Here is a 13,416-nt window from a genome sequence, read left to right as displayed (position 1 = left end):
TGGGAAGGGGATCAGCCCAGAGTTGTTGCAGAGGTGATGTACCTTCCAGAAGAAGCTCTGTGAACACTTGGCTTTCACGGAAGGCTTTGAAGCCCTCATGCTGAGCACTCCTACGCATTGGTGACACTGCTCCTTGCACCGAGTGTGACGTCCTAGAAACAGGCCCTCCAAACAAGCTCAGGTCAAATGATGTACTAATTTGGAGGCTCTTCATCTCAGAAGTCAAATAATAGTTGAGGACCTGGAGAGTAACTTTGGGCCAGTGTTGCTGCTGAAGGTAACTGTTTGTGTGCTTGCAAATGTTTCAGAGCCAATGAGAGACTTGAGGAAGCCAACGCGAAGCTCCTCCGGGAGCGCCATAAAAGCAAATCGTTAATCACAAGCAGCATTGTCAGCGGAGGTCTGGCTGCAACTCCAGTTCTGTATTCAACTGCACTGGGACAGCTTGGCAACAATTTGGGACTGAGCAGAAGTCTCAGTCTAGGAGGAAGCATCCTCACCCCAGCTGAGAACACATTATCCTCGAGAAACAGGGTTGCAGCCTTTGTGGCCAAGGTAAGAGTAGTCATATGCAAGGTTCTCCCTTTTAGCCTGAAGTTAGAATCCATTTATTGTTCCATGCGGTTTTGTATAATAGGCCAAAGCAATTGCTAATCTCCAGAACAGTGCACAGCTGTATGTTGTAAGGCTGAAGACTTTTGGCCATCAAGGTTGTAAAAAATTTCAAGAGGGTAAAGGCCATAAAATATTTAAGTCAAAGCAGTGAACTGTGCCATGACATTCTTTTACAAGAGAAACTGTGACAAGGAGTACTGTGGCATAGGGAGCTCCCAGCTAAGCTCATCCTGAAATTCCAGTGTATGGTTTGGCCAACCTGTTTAAAGTGGCTAACATCACGTTGAGTGACAAATCCAATCAGACATCTCTGAGACACTTTTTTCTTCTTCCTTGATCTTCACTCCAGCAGTTTCTTCACAGATCTTGCATTAGTATGTTACTACCAACAAAAGGATGCTTCAAAAGTAGGATGATATGAATGGGATGGCATAACTTTGCTCTCACACTTCATTGCAGAATACATACTATGCATAGGAGACATTTGTTCTTGTAGTTCTGCCATGTGTTATTTTATGAAATGGTAAAATTACCTGCCCTTTGGCAAGTCTTCACAGCTTTCTTATTTTACAGCAATGCTGCAACCTCTGCAATGCCTCTGGTCTAAGTATGCTGTGTAATTAGCAGCCCCTGTGATAGCACATCCCTCACAGAAGGCTGAAGATTATGCCATGGAAACCCCACACCAATAGTTGTAATCAGTGAGAGACTCACTTAACATGGCCAAGTTTCTCTGTTGAGATATTGTATTCTGCTGTCAAGGGAATGTGACAAGTATTTCTTCACTTTTAAGTCCATCTCAGTTTGATGGTCCCCCCTCATTGGAAAGAACCCATTTAAACCGTGTGTCTACACAGAGCACCTGTTCTACAAAAGCAAGCCAAGACAACAGATGGGATCAAAGCAGCATTGGAAATGTGTAGCTGTGGCAGTTACAGAGATGGACTTGCCTGTGTAGCTGTGAACATTCTATTGAGGGCAGAGGTGGACAGACATTACTGGAAGCACTCATGAAGTCGTTCATACTGTATCATCTGCAGGGGCTGTTCTGCATACAAGCACTAGAAAGGAAGGAAAATACAGGGACTCACTGTGAAAGGGAAATAAAGAGGAGACCAGGAGGGTAGGGAGCACAGAACAAAAGAGGGAAAGAAAGGACAGAGAGATGGAAACAAGGCATTAAAAAAAAGGCAAAAGAGGAAAGCATTCCTCTTGTTGGCAAAAAAAAAGCTGCCCTAGGTTACAAGGAAAAGCTTAGCAGTTGTGGCTTTTTTGGAGAAGAATGAGGAAAACAGATAGTGAAGGGAAAGAAAGTGGAAGTACTCAGTGCTTCTTAAAACTCAGTTACAACAAGTGTTCAGGTAGTGCTTTCCATTTTCATTTTCCAGAACACATTGGAACTCTCTGAGAATCTCAAAGCTTTGTCAATATCAAGATAGACACCTTCACGGGTTTCTGCCTTCCCCTAAGTAGGGAAATTTATTTACAGAAATTAAACATTTCATCAGGCTATTTCGTGGATCATTGTTTTATACAGCTGCTAATAAATACAGATGTATAGTTCAAACTGCTATACAGGCCTTTTCAATGTTTTTTGAAAAATGCTTCCAAATCCACTTGTGAAAAATATTTGAGCTGATTCCAAGACAAGTCTGCATTAGATCTGAGAGTGGTGAGATGGTTCCCTCTGTGTCCTGACTTCAAGAGCACCCATAGAGTTTCTTTCCAGAGCATGTGTCTCACAGCTTTGAGCATATTCTCAAGGAAGTTGTTGAACAATTATATATGACATTTCCTCAGTCTTCAATTACTGATGTCCAGTATTTTCTTCTTAATTTGGGGGCTTTCTTTTATACTAACATTTTTCCTTCCTAGTGCAGTTTTGTTGATAGGACTTAGTCCCCTGAAGTTCTCTCTGCTCTTGATCACAACCTATGGTTGTTGTCACCAGAGGAGCTGAGGATAATTTACTCTCACTATACACAGTTTGTCTTCTTAGGATTCCCTTTGAGCTCTAATATTGTATCAAATTCTGAAGTTTTTCTCCCTTGAATAAAGGTGAGACAAGCAACTGCTATACCCATAGAAAACATACCTATTTCTTACCATTTCCACCGGTTCTTTTAAGAGAAAGATGGAAATCTCAGCATGCCAGATTTCTCTCAATGAAAGCAAAAGAGTGGTGTCTGGGACTCAGATTTCCTGCTGTGAATTTATCTGCCTTCATTCTAAATTGAGCTGCACATTCTATTGTGATAAGTCTTCCTGAAATCATCAATTAGGGAACAACTGAGACTGTCATGGCACCACCTGTAGCCTCAAGTACCTCAGTGTTCAGTGTGTTCAGGGAAGTCTTAAAACTTGGTCTTCCCTCTCTGAGTCATAAATAGGAAGTACTGTTAGTGGTCTGTGTACCAGAATTTGGAAATGTAGTGCATAGCCCAAGGCAGAGAATGTCTGACTACTTGCTGCAAGTATTGCAAGAAGGTTTTGGGACACGAGGCCACTTGTTATACTTACGAACTGTCAAGCTTCCATCCTAACAGCTGTGCCAAAGGCTGCTGCAAATGAATGTGGGTGTGTACAAAAGAATAGTGAACTCTGCTAGCTGCAACCAGTGTGAATTGATGGATTTATGAAACCAGCTTCCCTACACGATGTGAGAAAGGGAATGTCAGCTCCCTACTCTCTCTCTCAACTTTTGTTCCTTTTCTGGCTTCATTTTCCAAATGCCTCCTTGTATTTTTAGTGGTCTTTCTGTTGTGAGATTTTTTCCTTGCCTCATGTACATGTAGGCCTTGTTCTTGTGTCTCACTGAAGACCTTTGAACTTCAGGCTGTTTTTCTTTCTTCAGATCCTTAATCAAAAATCTTTTCTCTCTTTGCAGCCAGATATATGACAAGGTTTGTAGCCTGTACTATTTAACCTTGGGTGCTATTGCAAATGTTTTGTCTATTTATGCTGCTGGGTTTGATTCAAACTTACTGAGGCATTCACATTAGCCTAAAGCTGGGGACACTTTGAACTTGCTGGTTTCTCTTGAGTAAAAGAGTGACTCCTGCCCAGTAGTTCTGTGCTTTTTGTCTTTGTGAAGTTATGGCTTCTGTGGTAGCTCAGCCTCTGTAAGATGGCACCGTATGTATGGATTTCACCTCTGCTGATGGAACTTGGTTAAACTAGAGGAGAAGGCTCTTTAGTGCCCTTGCCTGTTCTGACAGTCAGGAAGTTCTGGGTAGCAATAGCAGTTGTGTGTGCAGTAGCAGTGCTGCTGTGAAGTTGAGTTCCTAGACCCTGACTATCATCTCATGGAGTCTTGGAAGATCCAACTTACTCTGTGCTCAAGAAGCCCCATAGGTAAGTAGTAAGTCAACATCACCTCCTGAAACAGAATTACTGAGATGGTGACTGCTGCAAGTGACTCAGTATGTTACTGCCTGAAGAGCTAAGCAGTGAGACAGACACCGACTCGAGGAACAGTGGAATTTACTATAATGTAAAACTCCATTGAATTCTGGAAGGATATGCTGAGCTAAGCAAAGCATATAATCATTAGCAAATAATTATAAAGGACAAGCTAAGTAATGCTCCTAATGAATACTACAAAAGATTGCCTTTAGTAATAAAGAAAGATACATCACCAATTACTCCAGTACTTTGCTATAAAACAAGTCTGAGACACCTCAGCTGTCAGGGAAAAGTGTCAGTGAAGGACTGGAGAACTGAGGTAACTGGGAACTCCTGTGGTGCATCCACCTTGAAGGCCACCAGGCTCCCCCAGCTTTGCTGTGAAAATAGTCCAGCTTTTATACTGTTAAACAAACAAGCTGACATAATGTGTAATTTCATTCACCTGTCGGCTTTCTCCCAAAGCCTGGCCAGGGCTCAAGGAGGAATCAAGTTTTAGATCCTGTACCCCCTTAGGGGGTTAGGCCAGATGAGTTTCTAGAAGCGGAAAGGTAAATACATGTTCTGCCAGTAAATGTACACATATAACAATAGTTTGTTAATGAGCACATATATATATATAGATAACATTTGGTTGGAAGGTTCATCTAAGGTCAACTTTGCCTCCAGGTCTATTGTTGAGGCCTCATTAGGGCCTGTTGTTCAGTCCTTGGTACTTCATGACTTTTCCAGAGGGGGCAGGAGGACAGTGGAGACATTGTCAGTCCTTGAAGGTGTATTTTCATTCAACGGCCTTTTTCCTTCCTTTTCAGAGAAATCCATGTGTTTGCTTTATTTCCACACTTGAAAAATTTTTGGTAGCACTGAGAAGAGTTTGGCTCCATCTCTGTTACTCCAGCCCCGGTAGTTAATACACACAGACAGGGTCACCTGAGCTTTGTCTGCTCCATGAAAGAAACAGTCACAGCTCTCTCAGCCTTTCCACATAGCTCATGTGGCCTTCAGCATCTTCTTGGCCATCATCTCCATTTGGGATGATATTTTTAGGTTTAATCATGTTGTCCATGGGGTTTAAGAATGTTTTAGAAGTTTTAGCAGTTACATTTGGGTCATATTGTGTCTTAACTATATTTTTAATGTATAATTCTAGGTACGACAGGAACTGGATGAAAAAATTACTAAGGAACTGAAAGAAGGTAATGAGTCATTCCATTTAGAGGGTTATTAAGGAATAAGGTGTTATTTCTAACAATTTTCAAGCCATTATTTTCAACTTCTGCTAAGCACAGAGATTTTTTCCTGCAAGCTCTCCAGTTTAGACTTGAATGCAAAAAATTCCTGCTTTCCAAAACATTGCATAGAATGTTATGCACTTGCCTTGGAGTGCATAACATAACATGCACAAGCAAAAAGAAAATTCATCCACTGCTCCACTCAGAAACACAGCCTAGGATGAAGCTGCTACTCACTAGAGTTAATCTCCAGCAAAAACATCAAAGAAGCCCCCAGATTTTTACAGATCTTTATAGACTGCAGCCATCCCTTTCTTTCCTGTACATGGACTGCATTCAGTACTAAACCATACCCTACATATTCTCTGCTCTTAGATCTTGATTTTTTTTTTGCTATGATTCATGGCTTGTCTATGTAGCTTAGGTGTTGCAGTCTTGTTTTGAATAATTAAGAAGAACTTGATCAGGGATAAAAGACAACATTTCTTTAGGAAGAGATGGTTCAGTAGTGTTTAGGCAAACATGAGTTCAATGCTTGCAACATGGAGCCTAAAACACACTCTGTAACTTGAGGCCAGGCATCCAAAGAGGAAATCCACTTGCTTCATGATGGCTGGTCCTCCAGAGTCGCTGCTTTGCAGGGACTGCAGCTGTGCAGTTGCAGTGTTGCAATCAAGCACAGCTCTGAACGTTTAAGGAAAGCAAAGACTTCAGGTTGAAGAGCTCTGCAGGGGCTCCATTAAGCAGCCCTGTTAAAGGCCACTGGAGTCATGTGGAGTCCCACAAGATGTTCAGGGTGTAGCCTCTGGAATGTCTGTCAGTAGCTTTAGAAATGCTGTTGACTGATAAGCACATGTGCACAAAATGTGTTTCTTCCTTTGTGCCCAGCTCTTCCCTTATTAGGTGTCCTTGGAAATTTTAAAGTCTTGTTCAGATTTGCAGACTATCAAGTAATGTCAAATCTTCTTACAGTGCCTTATTTCTCCATGTCTGCTGTAGAAGTAACATGAGGAATCTTGTCTCTTTTCCCCTCAGCCACTGCTGAACTTGAAACTGGAAGTGCTGGATCTTCCAAAAACCTTAATGTGGACCAGGATCCCCTTTCCAGAGCAATAGAGGAGTACCGTGATGTTTTAACCAAAAATTACATGATTTGAATTAAGTGCTGTGGAAAGGCTCTGAACACTTTGCTTTTATAGAAAGCACATTTATGGTTTCCCTTCTCCCCAGTTCAGAAATGAAAATTTGTTCATTGCAGACTGAATACAAACTCTATTAAGTGGATGTCAAGCACAGTTCACCCATCTGTTGGGTTTTTTTCTGCATAGCTGGTTTCTTTTGCACTCACAGTAAGAACCACATCTGTTTTTTTCTGACCAGGAGATTGACTGATCTGGATTCTTGAGCTTGACAAAACTGTCAGAAATGTTTCCTCTTACAGTAGTTTCATTATGTTGCATTATTTGTGTTCTCTGTTTTAACAAAAGCATTCCCTTTGTTTTGTTTATTCCTTTCATTCAATGTGTTTGTAAGTTCTCCAGTGTTATTTCAGTGCTTAGGACATCATTTGATGTTCTTTGAGCCCAGTGCTTCAATCCTGATGCAGTACTAAGTTCTGCTAATTAACTTATAGTGGTGTTCAAGCTGGAGAAAAGGGCACTTTACATTGTTGTCACTTTACGCAACATAAGTTTAAAATGACTGTGAGTGTGTAGTAGTGCCAAGACTTGTTTTATGGTCTTTTGGTATTTTTATTTTGTATCACAGAATGAGTGAGTTTGGAAGGGACCTCTGGAGGCTATTTTTTTTAGCCCTCCTGCTCCAGGAGGACCACCTTTAGTTAGTTTCCCAGATCTGTGTTGGTTTTTTAATTAAAAAATGGAGACTCCAAAGCCTCCATAGGCTCATGATGAGTCACTGTCACAATACACTTGAATATCATGAGGGGTATTCAAACTCAGTACCTCTCATGGTATTGGTGTTGATTTCTGTATGAAAAATTGCTGCAGCTTCAGACTTTTGCAGCTCTTGCTTAAACACGGTACACCTGAAAACACTTTCAGTGGGAGGGATAAAAAAGGAACATTATTATTATCAACACTCCTCAGTACTCAGTACTCTCCAGAACTTGTGTGATAGCATACCCAATCTTTTTGTTGCTGCTAGCAGCTAATGATGTGGTGTCTGTAGCACAGATGCGGTGGAAAATTGATAGCAACCATATACGCAGTTTTATTTCAGAGAGTTACTGGTTTTTAATTAAGATGTGTGTTGTCACTTCCCATCGCAAAAGTCACAGTTCTGGAAAAGTAAGAATAATTGTACTGAGATGAATCAAGACTGAAAGAATTTTAGGATTTTACCCACTATTTTGAGGACTTGAGTTAACAGATAGTGAGAAAAGCATTAAATGCTGCTGTCAACACTCTTCTTTTTTATATGAATACATTTTTGTGAAGTTATTACACTGTGTTTAATTGAACTTGATATTTAATAAACTTTGCAGTCTAGAACATGGCTTTGTTTTATTGTTCCTTTTTTTTGACACTGCTTTCCACCCCTTCCCTGCTCATAGAAGTCTCCAGAACTGTCCTGTGCTCACAGATGCACCTTTCCTGTCCCCGTGTAAGAGACTGGCCTGCTACAGCTGAGTGACTCAAACACTGGACCAGGTGCAGTAACTGCCCAGCTGCTGCAGGAGGCTGGACTGGCTCAAACAATCACCTGGGTGCTTGGCCACTGGTGCACAGAGTGGCCTCCCCAGTGCAGGTGGGTGTGCACACCTGAGGCTGCAAACTGGGATTCCAGATAACAGAAGAGGCTGATAACAGGCAAATCCTGCCAAGTGGGATAGTCCTTCTTACCATGCCAGATCTTCCCTTACATAATGGCTCAGCTGTGAGAACTCCCTTCTGAAGTACTATGGGGTGAAGGTCTTTATCTCAGCTGGTGGGCCATGATTAATTGAGCTATAATGGGTAAGAGACTGCTGCAACACCTTAGAAGATGTCAACGACTCAGAGAATGTCCCATGACCCAGTCCTGCATCATCTAGGGGAAGTAGAGGGGCCTTTCCACCTAGCCTCAGCTAATATAAACCCCATGGACCTGGTGTTATGTGGGCTCTTTCCTGCCCACTTGATGGGTACAGTCTGCAACCACCACATCAACAGGACTGCAACCCAATGAGACAAGAGAACCAAGAGGCTGTCATTGGAACCTGCGGGGTGGTGATACTTCTGATGTCTATTCTGTTTTTCAGTCTCTCTTCTCTCCCTCTCCTTCTCCACTTGACTTTTTCCTATCTCTCTCTACCTCACATTTACTGATAAATAAAAATATGGTCTCGCTTTCACCTTTAGTCAGACAGAGGCTTGTCTCTAATAATTTTAATAACTGGTCAGATCTTAACAGCCAGAGGCCAGGCAAATGTGTCCTGTGGTAGAAGCTTCTTAGAAATTTCTCACTTTATTAAATTACTGAGGCTCAGGTGGCCCATGGCAGGGAGCATGGGAACTTCAGTCCTTTCAGTACTTTCATAACTAATGCTCTGCTGCTTAAAGACCCAAGACAATGCAGGGCATTGCTCAGGCACACCTGTGTGTTGAAGAGTGGCATTAACAGTAGGATAGCCTGGTAATTCCCCTTTAGCTAAGGGCCATTTTGCTGCCATCTGCACTTTGCCATTGAAACTCAGAAATAGCATAATTAGAACCAAACTCAAAACTATTGACATGTACAGTATACATGTCTTACCCATCAACGAAATGGATACATACAAACATATTAATGTTTGCTTTTCTTATTCCTTTCTGCATTGGCTGGACTTTTGTAAAATGGTGAAATCAGAAGTTGCAGCATAAAACTCAAAATTACTTCATGGCTGTTATAAATGATCCAAGTTAAACTAGTCTCTAGACAAATGAGGAAGCTGTCCTATTCAGCCACATAATAATCTTCACTTAAATTATAATTGCTCTGTTCCAATCTTATCAGAGACTGTTTCCACTTGGATCCTGACAATTTTAATTGAATGTGAGCTGATGACTTTTCACAGAAGCTGTCTTGAAAATCAGAAGCACAATTTCAGAGGGATCCTACCTTATTACAGTTACACAAAATAATCTTACACCTTTCTTTTCAAAGTCCTTGACCATTTGCCCTTCCTAGATTTAAACCTCATGCCTGACTCTTGTATCCAGGATGAGTTAGAATAATCCATAGAAGAAACACAGCAAAAAGCAAGAAGGCTGCTCCCGTTCAGTATTGATGAGCACACGCCTTCATGGATTTTGCACTTGCACTTTAATCATGGAAATCATTCTGCACACTCCTACTGCTAATGATGTGATTGTTAGGAGAAAGGCTGGCCCCAGTCCTATTGACTGTTTACATCCTAAGGTGCTGGTTTTTAAATCTGTTTCCAAACTGACTGAGGTTCTATTGTCTGATGTTTCCTCCACAGCACCACACATTTTCAATCAGCATCAGCTCCTTAGCCACAATCACTTCCTGCCTTGGCTTCTGTTCAGTCTGGTAACTCAGTGCAAAACAGAACTGTAGATGAGGTCTGTATGCATTAAATGGTACAGATGAGGTGGTATTTACATGGCACTTGGCATGAAATGGTTTTATTAGTTGGAAATGCTGCAAACCAAAATTGAAACCTTTATAGATAGCTTGGGGGGGGGGGGTTAATGCTGCATGTTTATTCTTGGTCTTTTGCATGCATGCTGCTTTGAATACAAGCTTGACAGCCTGTCCCCTGTATCCAAGGTCTCTCCATCACACATGTTCATCACTGTGAATGCTGCAGATCCCAGCCATACACCCCCTGCAGCTCTGGCCAATTTGCAGAAACATGACAGCATTTATGTGCATACAGGTTTCCATCTGCATCACCAACAGAGCTGAAGTCTGAAATTTACACAAGTGAGAATTACCAAAAATTTAAGCACAAAAATAAAAAGCAATAGCCATAATTAAGAAGTACCATTTTAGGATAGGAAGCTTCCATATAAAATTCCAGTGCCTTAAAATACTTCTGAGTAGAAAAGGTTTTCTCACAATTTCTCAGTATTTCTTATAAGATGAATGATTTATACAGATACAATAACTGTACCTGTGTTTAAGAGAATTTCACTACAATGACCACTGCTGTAAAGCCCAACACTCTTCACATTTAACAGGTTTCCATCCTAGTTATTTCTACTTTTTATGCATTAGAGTACTTCAGGTCCAACTTCTTCAATTTCTCCACTGAATAATTTCCACTCTCATTTCTATGCACTGTAATCATCACTGGATTTGACAGAAAAGATAAAATAAACCTAGAGTATAAAACAGAATGGCAGGAAAGCCATTAAAGAGGTTTAAGCAGACAAAAGCAGCACATGCACATGTGCTTGTCCTCTCTAAAGCAATGCAAGCCTTTCATCTAAAAGTGCAAGGAGCCGGAAAGAAGTTGATCACTGAGTGAAATTTTTTGGCATCCGGTGGCACTGATGTAAGGCTGACCGGCAGCAGCACATTGTTCCAAGCAAGTTCCAGAGCTCCTGGAACGTGCTGCAATGCTCCAGGAAGGAACATTAACAAGTAGATAAGTCCTGCTTTTATGGCAGTAAGCAGGTTTTGGCAAAAGTCTGAATGCTATTGCGTTTTCAGCTTCGGTTTTCACCTGCGTCAGTGGAGCTTTTATTTCCTTCAGGGAAAATGCTACTGATGTAAGAAATGTCAGCATTTCTGCCCCTACTGTAAAAGCTACAGAAAAAACAGGCCCCTGAAAAGGACCCTAAGGCAAAATATAGCACTCTGAGAGAGACCATCAGGAACAGGATTTCCAGAACAAATACCTGGCTCTTTACTATCTTCTGTCATGTATTGTTAACCTAGGTGTTGTACAAGCTTTCCCTCCCTCACCTCAACAATCCTGAACTTCTGGCACATCTGGGTTTCATAGTTATTTGTCCATGAATACCTGATACTTGAAGCTATAATGCCTTATTATTTAAGCAACACACAAGTTCAAACTGATTGATATGAGTTTTTCTGGCTACTTCAAGTGTCATTTAATCCACTGAATTATTTCCATTATTCTTATCAATAAGCTGCAGTTCTCTAAATTGGAAAGTAGAAACAAGAATCCATTAGTAAAAAGTAGAGTAGCATACACTGGTACACAAATGTATCATAGACCAAATATAACTAGCAGACACACCTTGGTGTTCTAACTGGCATAACTCACACTCACAGTTTCCAAGTCTCTTCAACTGAGGCTTCTCCTTGAGAAGTGCTATTGTGGTCATGGTAATTTAATTCCTAAAGAAGCAACAGTAGATGACTTACTATTTGTCATGTTAACAATGGAATAAATTAAATCCTTTCATACCAATGCATGGAAAATACAACTCTGGTATTTAAGGATAATTTCTATATCAATCTGCAGAATAAAATTCTTAGCAGAGTGCAGCAGAGGCTAATTGGTGGAATTATGTTGCCATGGGTACAAAACACCTACTCAGGCACGCAGATTTGGTGCATCTGCTACAAAAGCAGTAGTGGCCATGAGATAAATACCGTCGACCTGCACTTTATGTTCAGTTCTAGCACTGAGTGTTTGATGTGTATCTCAGCTGTTTACTTATAAAATGGAGTGGAGAATAAACATTACCTCCAGGGCTAAGGACAACAGGCTATAGTTGATAGGAAAGGTCAAGTTGTACAGAAATTGTCCACTGTGGGATTACATCCTCACAACAGTACCCGTGTTCAATCCAGGTACAGCCAGTAACCCACTTGTAGGCCATGCAATATTTGAAGCACTTTGATGTGGATTGCAGTTAGAGAAATTGCCCTTGGACCACAGAAGGTTGTTTCTCTGTTTCTTCATGCACACTAAATTAATTTACTTCATCTCTTCATAAACCAGCTCATTCATTTCACTGGAGGGTTTCTCCACTAGTCAAGAGTTGTCCTTTCACTTCAAGATCTCAATTAACCAAACAAAAGGAGGAAGTGACCAACCTATGACAATGCAGGAAATTCAATGGCATATGACAATTACCTCCAATTCAGCATTACTTCCTTTTGGCCTTAGTATCACCTTTTTCTGCCCTTCTCATTTTTGTATAGTATGTTTATTACTCTGCAAGGACTCACTAGATTTTATCCCTGTAAATATCCCAGTTATTTACTGAATATTTAATCTAGGCTCACTGCAGGAAGACAGTTTCAGGAAGAAAGTATTCATGATCTCAGCAGGGCTCTTCATGTACCCCATGCAACCAGCTGACAGCCATAAGGCACCAGCAGTCAGAACTCTTAGGGAGCACCTTCAGTTCCAGAAAGAGTTACTCTTTCTTTGTTGAGAGTACTTTTCTCTCCAGGAAGAATAAAGCAAAGGCTTTTTGCAGACACTACTTATCTCCCAGGAGAAATTTGCTTTGCTGCATCTCTGCAATCACTGTTAAACAGGAGAACCTTCAACCCAGCCAGCTGCACACAGCAAAGGTCCCTTCTCAACACAGAAGGAGAACCTGTAGTGCTCTTTTCTCATTCCATCCAGTCCTTTCACACCTCTTCAGCATCTGGGTTTTGCTCTCAAAAATTCAGCTCTGCCTTATTTGCTCTGTTGTACCTTTTTACTACCTTCAATGTGCTTGCAACACTGACTGCAGAGTTCCCCTAGTGTGAAGACACATACACAGGCTTTCCATGTGCTGAGCTTCCACCCCACTCTTCCTCTGGGGACTAACACTCTCTGGCTCTCTTCAGGATCACTACTACTAGGCCATCAGTCTATGGCCACTTTGTGGTTTCAATTGCATTGATTTTTCCCATCTTTTTTCATTTATGAAAACAATGACATAAATTACTCTCATTGGTGATCTGTTTTTTAGCCTACTGTGCTACAGTCTTGATTCAATGAAAATACTCTTTCAGACTGGTTATAATTCAACTTCATGCATTAAATACTGTTTTACTGAGTGATTTCTCTATACTTACAGGTACCTAGTTAGCCACTATAGCTTAGAGTCCCTGAAAGTTCACAAAGCTTTAATTGCATCTTAAATTTTTTAAAGAATTATCAAGTCCTACATTTGATTTTAATAAATACCTTCTGACTAGGTCTCCTGGCTTTGATTCCTTCACCATTGCAAATGAT

The 13,416-nt window shown here is 41.0% G+C and overlaps 1 protein-coding gene across 8 annotated transcripts in view; it reads left to right on the top strand.

Annotated features, from left to right (window-relative positions):
• LOC135442650 (ankyrin repeat domain-containing protein 26-like) overlaps nt 1-7,769 on the top strand; it is a 47,536-nt gene extending 39,767 nt beyond the window's left edge. For all 8 annotated transcript variants that reach the window (XM_064702699.1, XM_064702698.1, XM_064702695.1 and 5 more), the window contains 3 exons: nt 309-555; nt 5,171-5,216; nt 6,288-7,769. In XM_064702699.1, coding sequence (XP_064558769.1) covers nt 309-555; nt 5,171-5,216; nt 6,288-6,409 — 415 coding nt within the window. In that variant the 3' untranslated portion in view covers nt 6,410-7,769. The remainder of the gene's footprint in view (nt 1-308; nt 556-5,170; nt 5,217-6,287) is intronic.
• The last annotated feature ends 5,647 nt before the right edge of the window (nt 7,770-13,416 follow it).

The sequence above is a fragment of the Zonotrichia leucophrys genome, chromosome 1A, assembly GCF_028769735.1.
Source record: "Zonotrichia leucophrys gambelii isolate GWCS_2022_RI chromosome 1A, RI_Zleu_2.0, whole genome shotgun sequence".
In the NCBI taxonomy this organism is placed as follows: domain Eukaryota; kingdom Metazoa; phylum Chordata; class Aves; order Passeriformes; family Passerellidae; genus Zonotrichia; species Zonotrichia leucophrys.
The sequence above is the reverse complement of the archived record's forward strand: the minus strand, read 5'-3'. Positions and strand labels throughout refer to the sequence as shown.